This window comes from Camponotus vicinus, unplaced genomic scaffold, assembly GCF_025532165.1.
Source record: "Camponotus vicinus isolate PSW18456_S1 unplaced genomic scaffold, iyCamVici1.0 SCAF_10, whole genome shotgun sequence".
Taxonomy (NCBI): Eukaryota; Metazoa; Arthropoda; class Insecta; order Hymenoptera; family Formicidae; genus Camponotus; species Camponotus vicinus.
The window spans coordinates 2733388-2751933 of NW_028141946.1; the positions used below are offsets into that span (position 1 = coordinate 2733388).

General features: G+C 37.7%; 3 protein-coding genes across 12 annotated transcripts in view; 1 reads left to right on the forward strand and 2 right to left on the reverse strand.

Moving 5' to 3' along the window:
* The window catches only part of LOC145960707 (uncharacterized), a 77742-nt gene extending 70589 nt beyond the window's left edge, over positions 1-7153 (reverse strand). For 5 of the 6 annotated variants that reach the window (XM_083080364.1, XM_083080359.1, XM_083080360.1 and 2 more), the window contains exon 1: positions 5396-7153. In XM_083080364.1, coding sequence (XP_082936490.1) covers positions 5396-5478 — 83 coding nt within the window. In that variant the 5' untranslated portion in view covers positions 5479-7153. The remainder of the gene's footprint in view (positions 1-5395) is intronic. The other variant, XM_083080361.1, reaches the window with a different exon arrangement.
* Positions 7154-8697: 1544 nt separating this feature from the next.
* LOC145960711 (dynein regulatory complex protein 1) lies at positions 8698-14786 on the forward strand. 5 transcript variants are annotated; one of them, XM_083080372.1, is made up of 14 exons: positions 8698-8970; positions 9190-9288; positions 9367-9613; positions 10999-11386; positions 11650-11758; positions 11886-12236; positions 12315-12712; positions 12780-12996; positions 13054-13180; positions 13255-13469; positions 13525-13655; positions 13741-13952; positions 14040-14425; positions 14526-14786. In XM_083080372.1, exons 4-14 carry the CDS (start codon positions 11262-11264, stop codon positions 14580-14582), a joined length of 2328 nt encoding a protein of 775 aa, XP_082936498.1. In that variant the 5' UTR covers positions 8698-8970; positions 9190-9288; positions 9367-9613; positions 10999-11261; the 3' UTR covers positions 14583-14786. The 5 variants fall into 5 exon arrangements, with proteins under 5 accessions (XP_082936498.1, XP_082936500.1, XP_082936497.1 ...); XM_083080374.1 differs by having other exon boundaries at positions 9190-9252; XM_083080371.1 differs by having other exon boundaries at positions 8698-9288.
* Positions 14388-17966, reverse strand: LOC145960722 (zinc finger protein 346). Its single transcript, XM_083080392.1, has 6 exons — positions 17757-17966; positions 17197-17389; positions 16980-17118; positions 16850-16879; positions 15550-15698; positions 14388-15336 (listed from the first exon to the last, which is right to left on the reverse strand). The coding sequence occupies exons 2-6, from the start codon at positions 17383-17385 to the stop codon at positions 15169-15171; spliced, it is 675 nt and encodes a 224-aa protein (XP_082936518.1). The 5' UTR covers positions 17386-17389; positions 17757-17966; the 3' UTR covers positions 14388-15168.
* Between the last annotated feature and the right edge of the window lie 580 nt (positions 17967-18546).

Sequence of the window (18546 nt, forward strand, 5' to 3'; positions counted from 1 at the left end):
ATTATATGAGATGAAAATATTATCTTTTCATTTGATTTATAGATAATAGTTATACATAATCTGCGATATGTTTTCGGGAATATATCTCGGGAAATTTTTATATTTAAGAATCTTCTGGTGAACGACATAAGGATATTTTCCGCAGCAAATTCGAGTCGCAAGTCGAATTAAGATATTTCGGGTTCATCGAAAAAATTCAATCGCAGTTACAAAAACGACCGGCGAAAAATGCATGTCCGTGTGAGACACGCCACGTACGTTATTATCTCCACACGTGAAAATACATACGTGTGCGACTGGAGATTGCCACGAAGGTTTTCGGGATGGGTGACGTCTCGAGGGGGAAACACGAGGACTCGGCGACGGGTATATCCAGAGGGTGGAGTCGGGGTGCAGGGGCGCGGTAGGATACGAGGTGGGGCGAGATGGGGTGAAGAGCGCGGCGGGACGGGGTGAGGAAGGGGAGATGGCCGACCACGCGCGATCAATATACCAAAATACGCCGGCAACTCGCGCGCCGCACATGCATACGTGTACGCGTGCGCGCGCGCGCACGCGTACACGTACATCCTCGGAACTCTGTCAATATATGCTCTCCACGTATGCAAATTGTAAATATAATCTAAGCGGGCCCGTGTATATTCGCGACTGTGCGGGTATATGTGCACGTACGAATTGTAAATGTAACATCACGCTCGCGAGCGCGCACATGTTACATATCCGAGATATCTGACGGGTACATTTTCCAATTCTAGGATCTCCGTAAAGAAACTTGAGACAAGGCCTCGTTATGGATAATGCAAATTCGAAATCGATACAGCACGATTCTATAAAACTCGTCTACGAAAAAAGATTGTATATAAATAAAAAAATTGTATACTTTTATCGCGATAGAGAATAAAGTCAAAAATTGGCAGGTTAAAATTAAGAAAAATGAGATATATAAAATAATAAACGGCAATACGAGTTTAGTATTGTTATTAGTACATCAAAAATTTTCAAAACGTTAAGAAAAATGATTTGTGCTTGGATATTTTTGTTGTTACTATATTTTATTATTATTTTGCGATAAAGTGAGAAAAGATACTGACAAAAAATCAACTACACACTTCAATTGTAAGCTGTGTCAATTATGAATTTTATCTCGCGGACAAAATGTTGAAGTGTATGTGTGCCATTAAAATGTATTACTCATCAAAATGTATGTTCGTCAAAAAGTCTTTACCACAATAGAATATTCCATAATAATTCATCTATAGAATCTATACAATTGTTCCCGGAAGTCGATTTGAATTCTGACGTGCACCGCGTCTGTACAATTTTAACAAAGCGCGAGAACTTTGTGCAAAGGGTCAATAGTTCGACCGCGTCAATAGTCGTATCTCTCGCGATTTTGGTCTAAACGTTCTTCTAGCGATCTTAAATATAAACATGGAGCGACACGCCGCTGTGAGTAGCCATTTGCAAATATGCACGCGTAATAGAAACAAACGGTCGGTTTCATTCATGAAGTCAGTCGAAGCCGCGTACGATCAACGATGGAGAGCGACCGGAGGAGGTTCGAGGTCAGCATTTCCCCTTCCCCCCCCCATGACGATAATTTTAAAGGAAGATAAGGAGATATCGTCTTTCGTCTATATGTATATTACGCTGACATTAGCTGAGGTCAGCAGCACGACGGACGCTTTAGTCATTTCAAGGAGATGAACAAAGTCACGTATACGAATGAGACGTATGGATTATGGGATTGTATGGAAAATACAAGGCTGCAGAAATTATCAATTGAAACTGTCGATCAATCAAGGGCGATGGTAAAGCATTTTCCGATAGATTGAAGCTATCGTTCTCGAGGATGTTCGCTCGCGATTCTCTCAAATTTTGTCTCGTTAGAGTCTACGTTTAGAGTCTAAAATTCGTGGCGATGCTACGCCATTGTACAAGCGAAGAGCATTCGCCAGCTGGCACAAGAAGTGTGTAGCGCCGCTGGCGATGCGAGCGTTTACCACCGCGTGTTTCGAGGGGAGAAATTTATAGCCGGGACGATCGCGGGGCTAGTGTCCGTACTGAAAACATAAAGGAGAATTCGCGGGCAACTCGCGAACCTCTACCAATTTCTCCGACGATCATTGTCATCCTACACACACGGAGGGTCAAGGGAAAATGGATATACATTTTATAAGCTCGCTTTCTCGTTCCACGTATGCTCACGTGGTCCACGTAGATGTACAGACGAGAGCAACAAGAGAAGAGAAATAATAAATGAAGGTAGATAATAAACGAGATTTTCTACGTGGAACAAGAAAAAAAATACTTGACTCGACAAATTTTTGCATGAACGTTTTAAGCGTAAATACCGTATAAAGTAGAACATTATGTTGAAATCTGACGACGCGTGAAGAATATGCTGAGTCGTTAGATTGTCAGTTATAGAATTTGCCCGAGTATATAAATTTTACATTTAAAAAAATTTAAATATAAAATAAGACAGTTACATGTATGTATAAATGTGTGTATGTGTGTATAAATACGTTCATACTGTGTGCGTACTGTTTATTAAAAATAATATTCTATATTAAACACACACACACACACACACACGATATAATTGTAATATAATATAATTAAAAAGTAGTTTTAGTATATTCGTGTTTTGCTAATCTTGTATCCGTAAATTGAGAGTCGCTGGACTTCGTCACCGTTACTTCTTTCTTATACCGATACGAATTTAAGTAATTTCTTTTTATCTTCGTGTGTATAAATTATCTAATTATTTTAGAATCTGGGACGAAATTAAAGTCTCTGAATTTATCCGAAAAATATTTTATTGAAGACCTAACGTTATTGTTGTATGCAGAATATAATTAAAAGTCAATAAGGAATAAATTAAAATTATGTAAAAAATAGAATATATATATACTTTTCTTCTATTTTTATGCAGAATAACATTACAGTGTATTTTGGTAAAACAGATAAATATAAAACTGTCTCATGGCGTTACTACATGTTTCTTTTTATATCAACACTAAGCATTAAATTAACATACGCATATATAGCTTAAAACATTAATAAAAATTACTATGTCTGTATCTTTACAAATTGGCAAGCAGCCACTGTGCAAATTTGTTTGATCTACAAGATGGCATTAAGAAGGCAGTTCAATAGAAAACTCCAAAAATGTGCGAGTCTTCCGCAATCTTCAGTTAATAAAGTTACAGAGAAGTCGATGAAGCACATGTAGAAGCTATTACAAAAATTAAACTTTTGAATTGGCGTATGCACATTTTACATTCTATATCCCCGATTTGAGCGTCACTGGAGGACAATGATTCCGCTACAAGCGCGAGAGCCAAGTAATGTCATCGATCTTGCAGACCATACATCTAAACTTTTTAGTTTACAAAACATATATTTAATTCGCGCGCTCGTCCTATCTGCTTCGCTTTGTCATTTAATTTTCACAGTTATCGTTAAAGTGCAAATTCGCTCTCCCAAATTACGCGATACGCGAGAGATATTAATTTTGCGCCTAACATAATCGGACGTGGATAGATGTAAAAGTCGTCGGTCAATTACGCGAATCGCTCTGCTCTCTCTCAAGAGACGCAATCCGCGGAAGAGAGGATCGAGACGAAAAGATGCGGAGCCGACGTTTGAGCGTCACTGTCGAACAATAACTTGGTGCTGCTGCGAGCTCTCAAAATGGCTGTCCTCAGCTATTATTACTTCGGAGAAAAAACAAATGACGACGCGCTCACGCTACGCGAGGAGGAGGAGAGGAGAGGAGAGGAGAGGAGAGACAGAGAGAGCCAAGGCCCTCGTATAACGTATCTTGGTGCGCACGCGATTGTATGAGTGCCGCGATATATACGTGTGTACGTACGTATACGCAGCCGACGTTTCTCTCTTTCTCTCTCTCTCTTCCTTCTCGTATCCTCGCTCGCTACGGACCGTACCGAAAACATCGGAACACCTTACGTGTTTCCTGAAACTCGCTTTATCGAAGCGATAACGTCGGTGGTTTGCGAAAACAAAAACAAGCCAGTAAATAATGCGACGATCGTGCAACTTTTCCTTCTTTTTCTCCGTATACACATATATATACACATATATATATATATATATAATAATGTGTGTATATAACGTCCACGTTTATACATCCATGTACCTATAAATATCCGTGAATGCGCGCGATAAAGACTCTCGGAAGATATCGATTTTGCGAAAGAAAATTCCCAAAATTCTGGACGAAACTATGAGAAAGCGTCGAAGAATGAAAAGGAAAAGGAATCTATAGCTTTTTTTATTGTGACTTTTAAAATGTTTCGTTTTTTTTAAGATTTATTTCTTTCAGGAAAAATAAATGGATGGGTCTACAAATGACAAATGAAACATTGCAAGGTCGTCCCTTTTTCTCGTATTTAGGATATCTCTCTTCTCGAAAAAAAGTGATTTTTCTTGAACCTTTCAACACGCCAAAATGTACAGCTGATTTTATATTTATTATAATCGTTAGGCATACATTTTCTTTTCTATTCATTACTTCAAAAATTTACTTTCTAAACTTTCGAGACAAAATAGAATATACGACATGAATGCTATTCAATGCTAGAGAAATCGATTGATATCTTTTGTATAGGAAAAATTTATAATAGTAATGAATTATCGAGATTAGTCGTATTTTAAACGTCGTATTTTCCAGAAAATCTTGACACGTCATATGGATTGTATGTTTAGAAATGTTAATTTATAGTATTTATCGTATTAAAAATTTGTTTTGGAAATTGAAATAAAATATAAATATAAATATAAAGAATGGGATTGATTTCATGATTAAATTTACATATGATACAAGTATAATAAATATAATGATTTTTTTTAAGAATGTCTCACGTAAAGGGATCGGATGCACGCAATGTTATTTCGTTATCTATATTATGTATTATAGTTTTTATCAAAATATACAGATTCTGGGAACGTGAAAGGAGAAATCTATTTTTAAATTATAATTGCGTTAATTGCTTTTCATATTAGTAAATATATATAACATACTATATATCATAGTTTTTATCAAAATATACAGATTCCGGGAACGCGAAAGGAGAAATCTATTTTTAAATTATAATTGCTTTAATTAATTGCTTTTTATATTAAAATCTTCAAATCTTTGCAATGTTTTTAAATAGAAACGGCAAGACTGTGGCAAAGATCGTATATAAACGCGATCGAGATCGGATCCGGGAAACACGGAGCGCGGTTGACAAGCGATAGACTTAAAGCTGGAACGCACACGTCGCGTTGATCGAACGAAAGGTAAGGTTTAAGCGACTGCAAATGCTACACAACGCCCGGATAATATTTACAAGAGACAGTTTCTTTTTTTCACAAAAAAACTTACCGTTTGAAATGCTCCCTGATGCGATCCTCTCGGATGTTTTCCGGCAGATTTCCAACCCACAGGTAACGTGTCTCTCTAACCATTTTGCTCCGAACTCTTCATTTGGGATCGGATGTTGTGGTATCGTTTGGAGGCACTGTACAACGACACACAACCTCGACCGGAACAATAATTCACCGTACACTTCACCGACACACAAAACGCGCTATTTTTCGGTCGATTAAAGCAGGCTGGCTCTCTCTCTCCCCTTCTCCTCAGCCTCTCTTCACGTTCGAATCTAGCCTCCTCGGCTCTTGTCTTCGCTCGATCTCCACCGACGGAGATGGATCGTGCGCGTCCCGCACTCGCAACGCGATCACTCGCGGTCGCGAAACGAGAAGGAAAAAAAAGAACGATTTTTTACGAGCACTAGTCACTAGCCGGTAAAGAGACGAGGCCGGCAGGGGCAGGCGCGACGGATGCTGTCGTCGAGGACGCGACACGTCGAGGGAGCGATCGCACGTGCGTGCGTGGACACGGCAACGACGGCGATCACCGAGACGACGGCGACGACGGCGACGTGGCCCTCGGGATGAAAACTCTGCGCCGCGACGCGCTCCGACGCCGACGTGGAAAAGGCGGAGGAAGAGGAGCCTCGATAGCAGACACCGCTGACGATTACGACTGCGAGGATCGGTATCGTCGCCGAAGAACACCACATCGTATATCACTGAATCCGCGTGAGACGGGGATTATTGTCGCGGCCGCCGCCTCCCTTTCAATCACACGTCACACCACGAGGAGAGGAGCACCCCCCGGCCATTCGACGCGCGCGGGACCAACTCATCCCGGCGTGGCATAATAAATTCCCGTCGACGTTGTCAACACGCGCGCTTCGCTCGAGCCTCGCGCGTGGAGCGGCACGGTACGACACGGCACGGCACAGCACGGCAGACACGAAGACACGATCACACGACACGACGATATGGCACAGTGCAAACACCCGCGCGCGACAATTCTCTCTCGGCGAGAGCCTCGATCGCTCGCGCCAACGAGCGTGTGTGACCCACTGTTGATAACGCGAATCAATTCGAACACGTTTCTTCTCTCTCTCTCTCTCTCTTTTTTTTACCGCTTTACTCGCGTGACCTTCCGCGCACGAAACGACGACACTCTTTTAGCGTACACATATACACGCCTCTCTCTATACGTGCATGTATCTAGACGATACACGCACGTACACACGTGTAGGCGACACGCATCGAGAGCATATATACATAGCCTGTGCTTCTCGGAATACGTATTCACACTTGATTACTTTCTCCTTTTTTTTTTCACAACACTAGCCCTCTCGAGTCGATCACACGGACAGGGTGAGAGAGTACACACATATATTTCTAGACGTACCGATATTCCGATACGTAAATTTCACCACTTGTATCGCGCCTCGTCTCCGACCGACGACAAGAGATCGGGCGGATCGTTAGGTAGACGCGAGAGCGAGACGCGCGCGAACGCAACGAGAAGTTAGCCGCGAGTCTCGACGGCGTAAAACTCCCGTTGCCGCACGAACGTATGCGCGCGAATATGCGCGGCGATACCGAGGCCGCGACGTCCGCTCGGGCACATTGATAATACTCGCGCGAAATTACGACTCGCGATATAGAGGCGCGCGTTCTAAAACACACTCGCTAGTTACATACGGGCCATGTAACGCAGACGGAGCTGGGTTTTGGCTCCTTCTCACTGCACTACACTACTCAGAGTGACGTCACCGTGGCGGGAGAGTAGCGAGGCTCGCTGGCTAGCATCACTGTCCTGCCGTCTGGTGGGGGAGCCAAGTAGGGGAGCGGAACGAGTCTACATAGAGCGGCTCGTAATCGCGATCGTCGCCCGCCAGGCCGAGCGCCGGGTGGGGGTAGAGGCGAGGGAGGGGAGAAACATGGCGGGCGCGCGCGCGCGCTTCGGGCCGCGGAGTAGGGGGGACTCTCTTTCGAATCGAAGCAAGGACAGGGGTGGAAAGGACTCGAGACTCCGTCGGAGGGAAGGGATAACGGGTCGAACGAGCTAACCCGAACCCCCGAGCCGCGCCTGTCCCTTTCGTCCCCTATCCCCTGCTCTCGCTCGATCATCGTGTTCCTTCTCTCTCTCTCGCGTTTGCCCTTCCCTCCTTTCTTTTCCTCGCCGCTCCTACTCCACGGCTAAGTTACCCGTCCTCTTCCTCTTGTACTTCCACTACCACCGTCGAGTCGAATCCAATCCGCCATCTTTGTTGAGCGCTTTCCGCACCTTTCTCTCTCTCTCTCTCTCTCTTTTTCTCTTCCCTTCCCTTTCCTCTCTCCCTCGCTTCCCTATCCTTCGTCCCGTCCCGCTCGCTCTCTCTTTCTTGCTTCAGGGCCGGTTTAGGGGCAGCCAATTACCCGGGGCATCGGTACTTTCTATCCGAGAATAAAGACGGACAATCGGATTATTACGAAAATAAAAGTACTTAACTCCGTGACGTTCCCTCTAATCAAGGAAGTAACGATCAAACAAACGTGCCAATCTGATAGCGCGTACGAATTAATGAGGCGTGCGCGTGGATAAGCGTTTTCCGCGTAAATGACGTAGACTCGATCCCGAATAAGACTCTCTTATTCCGAAATTTTCCGTTATTCCAAATGACTTTTGAAATGTGAATGACTCTCGAAATGAAACGCTACGAATATTTATATGCTCGGTGTTAATATCGCGCTTCGAGGCGTCAGAGTCTTTAATTCTTAACGAGCCTCGTTCAATCGCGTTTTGTAATCATTTCTAAAATCTTTTCGTGTATAAATTTACGAGTTTTATTTTGTCGTTATATATGATTTTCTAAAAGACCTGAAAAATAACATACTTCTTTTGTCGAATTCTAAAGAATTGTATCATGGCAGTGTAAACATAAAAAAAATTTTATCTCAAATTAACATAATATTTATACATCTATACATATATATTTTTTTATATATATTTATTACAGACATATCTTTATATATACATATAGATAATAAATCCTCCAAACGTGTTCGCGTATAAACTATAGGTGGATGGAAGCGAATGACTATTGCATCGTTACTGCGTATCGATTTTTCGATTACTCTAATTCCACTTGGGTATAGGGACGCCTTTCGTCGGGACCTATTACGCGAAAGCTCCTCGGGATAAAAGTGTGCGTATAATTCGTATCGTGCGTAACGACGATCCGCACGCGTGTCGTTAGGGGTGAAGGACGCGCTAGCTGCGTGCCTGCGTACAATCGCCATCTTGTCCTCGCCGAGACCGTGTCCGGACGGACACCGTTGTTACGAACACATGCATACATACGTCCAACGCTCGCGCGAATACGTCGCTCTCCTCTCCGGCCGTCGTCGTGTACGTTCCACGTCGCATGTCGCGCGTTACGCGACGTCGGGCCCGCGACGACAGTAACGTCCGCTCGCGCGCTCGACCGCGGGACGTTGCACGGCCGGAGAGAAAGCGATTTCCGTTCTGCGGCTCTACCTCGTCCGAAAACGGACGCGTACTGTCTCTGTTGTTGGGAGCGCCGGTGGTCTCGTATCGTTCGTGGTCGTATGGTTCGTGTCGGCCGATTCCCGCGCGAGTGAAAATGCATTTCGCGTATTTCTCGCTTTTTCCCCCTCGACGTACTTTTATTTGTCTGACTGTCAATCGATTTTAATTTCGGACATTTCCCGATTTGCTCGTAAATTAAATACAGATGCGCGGAGAAAACGATCCCTACTTTTCCCTCCGATATATATTACGAGTATAAAAAATGTCAGATTTTTTCGCAGGATATTTTATCATCTCGAATTCCACGAGTGATACTGTACTGATAATGTAATGAGGTTCCCGCAGTTAGTTTCATATTTGTCTCGAGATAGTTCAACGTGGTATTTGCATAATGAAATTTACTTTCTATATGAAATATTGTTTAATTGTCACATATCCTTTTTTTCCCTTTTTTCCAGAACGGAGGCAACACATGTTTCATCGAGAATGCATTCCATTTGACGTTAGAAATGCTTGGAAGCATAATCGACTTGTGATTGACGAATCCAGGCCAAAGCAATCTTTGCTGCTTTTATTCCGATTGATCAATCAAACGATTCCAGATATTTGCAACGAAAAATGGAATTCACCTTGAAAGCCCTATCGCACGATACATCTGAATGATGATTGCAATTATTAATGGCTAAATAAAATTCCATGCTATCTGTAATAATTTTATCGATTCTAGACATCTTCAGTTCATTTAAAATTTCATATACACGACTTTTCGATTTTGCGCGTCCGTGATATATTTAATGCGTTGTTAAAAAAAGTCTGCTTTTCGATGTTATTTTTGATTTGCAATTATGACGAATAATCTTTAATGGAACATTTTTAATCGATAAAGATAAATATCGCTATTTTCCTCATCTACTTTCTCAATGTCGATGATATCTTATTTATCGAAAAGAATGCGATATCGAAGAAATACACTTTCTATAATGCGATAATATTTATTTTATCTCGCATATCGGCAAAAATCAATGAGAAAAGAAAATATCCATTTCTATGTAGAAATGCATTTGGCGGGCGCACATCATCGTTTAGCGCTAATGTACATATGTTGTCATCGCACCATTATTACAATCCAATTTCATCGCGATAATCTTCTCGTCACTTAGCATAATGGAAATTTGTAAAATTACCGACGTAATTTATCGAACGAATCCGAATCGAAGCGTAAGAAACGGGGACACCTGGACACACGGCATTAATAATTCAAATGAGCACGTATTCGCGAATGCGCGACGTACGTTTACGAATCGCGATCGTTCTTAATCCACGTAGATGTTACATCTTAATTCATCGCGCGTATATCCGTTATCGAGTCACGGAGCTAAATCGCTTAGCGGTTTTGCTACAATTATCTCGGGCCTTCCGCGGGACTGATTGATGATAGTACTTATCGTGCGGCGAATAAAGCTCCGCTTGTCATTGAAGCTCCTATTTCGCGTTCTTCGCATGTTCGAAAATTACGACACGTACATACGTAACGCACGAGGCGAGATAAATCGAATGCATCAGCCTCGGCCGTTTCTTTTGCGCGATCTCATTGTTTATCTATAATTTTAAATAGATAAATATATATATGAGCCTGATATTTCTTTGTGTGCGTTCGTGTATATGTGCATCCTCTGCCCGATTTTTGCAAAGTAATCGCGATTACGCGAGATGTCGGATACAGAAATAAGGCAAGAATGCAGACGCGTATCTACGCGTCCGTTTGTCACACTTATTCTTCGAAGGGCTCCGGGATTTCGTCAGATTCTTTTGACAATTCGCGTGTCGAGACTACCTGCCTGCGCGCGCGAAAATGGCGGCGGTTTCCGGTCGAGCTTATGCGCAGTTTCAAATCGCAAATCTCATGCGTGGCGACATCTCCCGATGTAATATGTACCGATTACCAAGTAAAATTACCGCTTATTAACGGTAGATAAAACGGTAGATTTGGATTTAAAAGGATTCGAATTCAAAAATATATTTTTAATGGGGATGCAAAAAAGAGGATATCTTTTAATCTTTTAGTTAATTACTAATTTTATAACCCACAGACACATGGATAACATGAAGACAAACATCCATTCGTCTCACTTGGCGACTGAATATTGAGCAAACAAACGCAGATACATTTGGTAGAATAAAAGAACATGCTTGTCGCCAGCGTTATAGATTTAATTATTTCGTCCATATATTTTGTCGCGACGTCAAATTAAGACCTTTCTGAATCTTGCCTGATTTATTTGCGACGCGTTTCGCGCGTGTGTACTTACATCCGAGTTCACAACACGAAGCGTTCGTAGAGGGGGAATGAATAATGAATGACAAATATTCGGAGTTTGCGGAAGATTCGGAGGAGCCATCCATTACGTCGTCGGATCCAAACGAGCGGAAATTAGCGCGCCGAATTCGTATTCAGCGACGTCTAGAAGCGCTAACTAAGTATGTTTTCTTTTTTTTTGCATTTGATTAATTACATCGCCCTACCCAAGTCGCAAACTGAATGTCAAATACCGCTCTTCTTACTCCTATATATTTTTATGACATTTTTAATTATTTCAATAATTTCTTCCCATAATTCGAAAATATAATACGATCCGCTTGTCGTGTAAATCAATTTATATTGTAATACTGAAATTATGTACATTTACATTTTTGCAATGTTAAAAAAATTGGATATAATGACACAGTTGCTATTCTTGCAGAAAAACAGGTCCTGAAGATGAAGAAATTGTCGAAAAGACGCCTATCGAGAAGCAAATATTTGCTAGTTTTGAAGTCTTGGAAAAATTATCGGTGGAAGGAGACGAAGTGGTTGGTGTAACAAATATGTACTTTATATATATTTACATTGATATTTTTTTATATACACTTATAATATCTTATTGATATCAAAGAAATATTAGATTAAATCAAAATGCAATTTCATCAAAATGTGTAGGTATCTTGCGTGAAAGTCGCAAACGATGCTAGAGAACTACAACGACGAAGGGAAGAGCAGAAAATTAGAAGAGAGTTGCTTAAAACACTCGAAGAAGACGAACAGGAATGCTTGAAAAGATACAAGGAGATCAATGCAAAATGGTCGAATATTCTTGCGTCTAAAGATCCGTTAGATATACACGCGGAAATGGAAGCTCAAAATGCCAAGTGTTTGGAAATTATGGAGAGGAAAGATGCTGTCATCGCACAATTGCGACAGGAATTGGAGAACGCTGACCTCAAATTTGTTAATGACCAGAAAAATCAGAATGAAGATATAGATTTATTGATCAATAGGATGGACAATCAAGTTAGATATATAATTTTTCTTGAAAACTTACTTTAATCAGATAAATATATAATTGAAGAACTTGTATATTTTATTTAGATGAACATCATGGCCAAAGCTTATCGTCGCGAATTATCCCTCATCAATGACGTAATCGAATCAGAGCGTAAAGTGTTGCTGCACCATATCACGGAGAAATGGGAAGCGTTGTATAAAAAGTTACAGGAGGACAGTCTCGCGGGATTAGACAGACGAAAAGAAATAATGCGCGAATATGAAGAGGAGATGAAGAGAGTCATAATCGAACATCAGGAAGAGTTTCGGACTCAGAAGATTAGTTTTGAACTTGAGATTCAAAAGCTTCGACAAGAAGTGCAGAACACGAAAGCGTTGTGTTTTATGAATATTGAAAAATTGGACTATAGCTACGCCGTGCTTAAACAACGAGAAGACGAAAATGCTATAGTAAAAAATCAACAAAAGAGAAGAATCAATAAGTCAGTATTAAATAGACTTAATTTAGAAATTTAGAAATTAATTAATTCCAAGTTGATTCTTTTATAGACTCCAAGATGTTATCAATAATCTGAAAAAGAATTACGCAGAGTTGGAAGAAAATACGAGACTCGAGATACAAAGACTTACCGATCAAGTCATAAAAGCACATAAAAATATTTTGGATTTAGTGGAAAAGTCTAATCATTTTACGAGCGTTAATGATAAGAAATATATGCAAATTTGGGACATGAATGCGAAAAATGCGAATGAATTGCTCGATAAGGTACGCATGCATTAAACTTTTCGACAATACTGATATTAAGCCAATAACGTATTTCAGATTTTAAATATTGACAAAATTATATATGAACAAGCGTTGGGCCTGGAGTGGGACCCACCTGAGAAAACCTTACTAGAAAAAGAAGATCTGCCATCTTATTGTAGTGTGATGTGCACTATAGAAGAAGGTAGCACGATTGATTGTATTTTAATCGATTTTACGTTCAATTTTCTTGTCGCATACATGCTAGCATTTTTTAAGAAAATAGAATGGCTGACGAGAAAAAAGCAATATGTAAATCTTACAAACCGGCAAATACTATCGAGGAAATCAATCTAGAAAGACGATTATTGAATCATATCATAAAGCAAATCGCCGATTGTTGCGACTATCTGATTGAAAATAAACTGCTCGAGTTGCTTTTACCTTACACTGCAAAGGATCAGCTAGTTATACGATTAGATAATGTGTTTCAGGTAAATATAATGATATTCTATTTTTTTATTTTATTATATTTTCATATATTATTAGGCACTGAACATAAAATTCGAAGAGGAGCTTGGCTTCCTTTTAAATTTCTTTCTACCGTATGCGTATTGTCCAACATGTAGCAAGGATATAAGCAAATCTATTTGTGAAACTCCTTCTCCTCCAAAAATGGAGTATGTATAATAGATATGATTATATAATCAAATAATGTACAAAATAATCTCTCGTGAAAGCAAAATGTATTATTTGAGATATTAGCGTTGAACAGTTAGACATTTGCGGAGTTGCCGAAGAATTTACGGATGATGAAGCTAAATTGATTGCCGACGTGAGGGAAGCGATCTGTGACGAGAAACCATCTAGTCCCAGCGTAATAAGTAGTTCATCTCAAAGTTCTCTAACTGAAACATTACTTCCTATTGCGGAACGCACTTCTACTTCTTTTGCATCCATTAGCGATATTGTCAAAGGTCTACTTTTGAATTTGGCTAAGAATTAGGAGAATTCCATATTGTACAATGAAATAATGATATTAATTTTTTTTGCTTCATTTACAGATGACGATCAGATGCAACGACGCTTATTGTGCGATAAAGGACACTTGCTTGAAATTGAAACTATGTTTGTCACTAAAGCTTTACGGGAATTTGTAGAAAGATATCATTTTGTTAAATGGAAAGAACCACGAGCTTTCCACGAAAAATTAATAGAGAAAAAAACAGTCGTATCTCGAAATATGACAATTCAGGATGTAACAAATTTTTGGAAACGATACACTGAAATTTTTCCAGCAAAGAAAGAACGACTTTGGGATGGCTTATTGATTGGACTTAAAAAATATCATAAAGTGTTAAAAGAAAGACATCAATTAAATGTCGAAATGGAATCTTTACGAAGGCAGAATACGGAATTACGACGTTTATTGAAAACATATATAATCCAGGTAATGTTAGAAAAAAATACATGAATATGTTTATACACTAAATATCACATTACACTGAAAAATGTTTGAAAAAGTATCAACTATCTTGCATTTTTTTTAGCCTGAGGATGTTGAATCATCACAAGATGATACACAATCTGTTTGCGGCAACATTTAAAATGCAAATATAATATTTATGCACAAATTAAACTTACTTTATGCCTAAATAAATTTAATATATAATTCTCAACATGAGAGACCATAGTATAATGTAAATATACATATATATTATATCACTATATATTTGCGATATTTTTCATGATTCTTGTTTAAATTGTGATAGTTTGAATAGCGATGAACTACAACTTTCACTGCTCGATGAGATTAACATCAATATCAATATGATTCATTAAAGCATATTAATATATATTTGTTTGTTTTCTTATATGTATTATTATCTATCTAGATATATACACACATGTACATATATATGTATGTATGTATATATATGTATGTGTATATATATATGTATATATATAGTATATATATATATAGAAATTTATCTTTCTTTTTCTTTTTAAAACAATTTTCTATCATTCAAGAACAGCATTTTATTCATTTAAAAAAAATTTGCAGAAACTCAAACTATAAACATGCATAGCCTATAATTTTAATTGATAGAATATTAAAAATAATCTTTTAGTATATTATATATATATAATATATATAATTCAATGTAAAATATGCAAGTTTTTTTATATATCTTATGGTTGATATGTAAGACCGCCTGATACAAAGTTGTTTGACAAGGATGGTATTTGACCTTTGGGAGTTGCATTTCGTTTTGTTTTTTTCCAATATGGAACATATCTTTTCTTATTCGGATTCTTAGATCTCCTCACTTTGTCAGCATGTTTCTCCGAATTCATATGCTGCAAATACATAAACGAACAATTTTATATATATGATACATTATGGTACATTTTCGATATAATTATACAAAATGATGTATCTCTAAAGAATTTATGGAGAAATATCATGTTTATGCCAAAGTGAAAAAGTAAAAAAATATTTGTGCGTTATTGCATTAAAATAAAACATTAGGCGTGCATATACATATATATATATATATAAAATTATTGTACCACACTATATTGAGATTGGGAGTTGAAGAACTTGTTACAAATATCGCAAGAAAGTGAAACTCCTTTTGTGGGACTGGATTGTTGAGAGCTACCAGTTGATGATGCCAACGCGATGCCTTGGGTGACAACCTCTTTGCCATCCCATTCACCTAAGCATCAATGTGCGATCAACACTATCTATGTATCACAACCGCAAAAGCGGTAATTTGTGATAATAAATCAGCTTGAACACTACATTCATGCTATAAAAAGATTGATCATTAATGAGTGTGTAATATTAAATGGAATATATAATTATTAAAATATACGTTTCTGTAACATGTAAAAAAATTAAACTTTATTTTAATACAAAAATATTCCATTAATTTACAAACTTTTTATAGCAATGTAAAGAATTATCATTGAATATTACAATCTATATATATAATATTTATCAATAATAATAATTTTTACATAGTTTTTGTGTTTCTTATATCATGATTGTTTTACAATTCATATTTTAAATTTTTTGTTGAATGTTTCATGTATATTTATATAATAATTAGTTTCATATATAATATGAAACTAATGTTTCACATATAATATGAAACTAATATGAACGAAATAATAAATAATCGTTTTTTATTTTGTTTTCAAAAATTAAGTTGCAAATTAGGAAAATATATACAACGCCATTGTGTTATAAAAGTTTAATAATTTGTATCATTTGTTGTTCTAGTTTATTTTCCATCGTGCAATATATTTTATATAAGGTAGTCATTAAAAAATAACAAGAAAATATTTCTATAATACAGTAATATTAAATAAAAAAAAGTAATACATATATGTGTAATATTTGTACAGAAAGATTTTGAGAAGAATAGTCAACTAAATTTAGTTTATTAAATGTAACATGTATGCAAATTGTCGTGACCAATTGCTTTTCACGATGACATGTTAATAAACAAATAAATAATAAATATACAAATATTACTTATATTTCAATAATCATTAAATATTAAATAAATAGTAATAATAAATAACGCATAATAACAACAGATTTGCAATGATTACTAAGCGCTTACTAGCACTGAAATTGTGTAACAATAAAAGAATGGCAAGCAAGTTAATTTCACATAGTTAGTTTATAGAAAGAAATGAAAAGCAAAAGTAAGCAGCAGCGTCAAGCATGCAAAAGCGAACAATACTAAACTATAAACCAATACAACAGTATTTTTCTCTATTTTATCCAGATACATGAAGCGATTATTTTTAAGACCATACGGCAGTGTTTTTCTTACCATAAAGGATTTATTATTACCTCTCATTAATTTTTTTTTATGACGGCTTCCTGCAAATATATATATTTTATCATAATACTGCAATAATTTACAAATCTTATATATTGTAGTCGATTTATATATCACAAGGTGATATTCTATATTTATTACCATTAAGATGTGTTTGCAATTGCTGAATAGAGTTGAGGCACACATTACATACATTGCATTTGAGCCCATTTGTTTCTTCATCCTTTGTAAATGAAATCTTTGTTTCTTCAAGTGTTGCCATTATATTCTTAGATCTTACCTGTGAAATGGTAACATGGAATATATATTTGCTTTGCCTGTATAATACACACGATATACATTTGTTATTATTACTAACCTGTTTAGCATGACGTGCACCTTGTAAGTGTGTATCCAATACTGCTTGACTTGTGAAGGAAAGGTCACAGTCTTCACAACGAACGAGAGGTTTTTTCGTGGGCAGATTGCCCATTATATTATCAACCACTGCTTTTGTTACAGGATCATCGAGATTGGTGTTCATAACATCCTCTGATGGTAGAGCCATTTTTCTAATAAAAATATATTAATTAATTAAATATTAAAAGAATATAGTGTTAAACGAATCTCGAGTCAAATATGACATATTTGATTAATGAGTCGAAAATGATACAAGATTGAAAACATATACCGAACGAACATCAAAAACTAAGAATCTTTATAAATATTAATCATTTTAATAAATGATTACGTCTCTTACAATGTACCGTCGTATGAGAGCTTTATCTAATCCGTAAAGTTTCTTCAGTCTCGTTAACTTACAATAACACAATTATTACCTATGCTACGTGTAATAATTATACAATCTCGAATATAATTCGATTATTTCGTATTAAACACAAAATTATGCTAATATAATATTCGTGAATATAATATTACCGTTACAATCCTGTTCGGTGTAAAGCGTACCGTGTAAGCCGCTATGGGTACACAAATATTTTTTGCACTCGGCTCTTGCCGAGCGTGAATACCGTGTAAATATATACCGTTCTTTGAAATCACACTCACTGTCCTCGAATAGCACAGAATAATGACAACGCGCGACCTACAACACCGTCTGTCTTTTATAGCTACACCTCTACTATACTTTTCATCTCTCTCTTCTTTTCTCCTTAATTGTACATCTATTTCACTTTAAGTGCAAAAAGGGTAAATAGCGCAGAGCTCCGAGGCATAAACCTATAAGCATGGAGATTGCCTATGAGACGACCAATGAGAAGCTCTCGTTTCATTACGGCACGGCTATTGGCCCTACGATGATTGTGATGTCCACATTCGCGAATTTTACAAATTTTCAAACGTCATGTTCGTTATGTCACATGTATATAGAGCTCGTATCGAAATTTAGATTATTAATAGTAACTTTTATTAATATTTTAATACATCGGAAAATGCGATGCATCGTTGAGCTTTCGTATTACGATTATAGCTATTAGATGACATAAAAATCTTATCGCCGATCGCGTTATGCGAGAGGAGATAATATTGAATATTTCGCCATATTATTGCCATCAATTTATCAGCATTTCCTACACGTTTATATGACGTATCGCACGAATATAGATTGTTATACGGTTTACGGTCTTATCCATGAAAACATCATACGATGCGTAAGATTCGTCATCGCGTCCAATCATCGCGAATAATTGGCGAATATCGCGGTTCGATG

Excerpts from the sequence above, each read along its gene's own strand:
- LOC145960711 (XM_083080371.1), top strand. The coding sequence starts at position 11,262 with ATGAATGACAAATATTCGGAGTTTGCGGAAGATTCGGAGGAGCCATCC. Across the intron at positions 12,237-12,314 it reads TCAATAGGATGGACAATCAA|ATGAACATCATGGCCAAAGC; the intron begins GTTAGATATATA and ends TATTTTATTTAG. Across the intron at positions 13,470-13,524 it reads GATTAGATAATGTGTTTCAG|GCACTGAACATAAAATTCGA; the intron begins GTAAATATAATG and ends ATATATTATTAG.
- LOC145960722 (XM_083080392.1), bottom strand. The coding sequence starts at position 17,385 with ATGGCTCTACCATCAGAGGATGTTATGAACACCAATCTCGATGATCCT. Across the intron at positions 15,699-16,849 it reads TAAAAAAAAATTAATGAGAG|GTGAATGGGATGGCAAAGAG; the intron begins GTAATAATAAAT and ends ATTGATGCTTAG. Across the intron at positions 15,337-15,549 it reads CCCAATCTCAATATAGTGTG|CATATGAATTCGGAGAAACA; the intron begins GTACAATAATTT and ends ATGTATTTGCAG.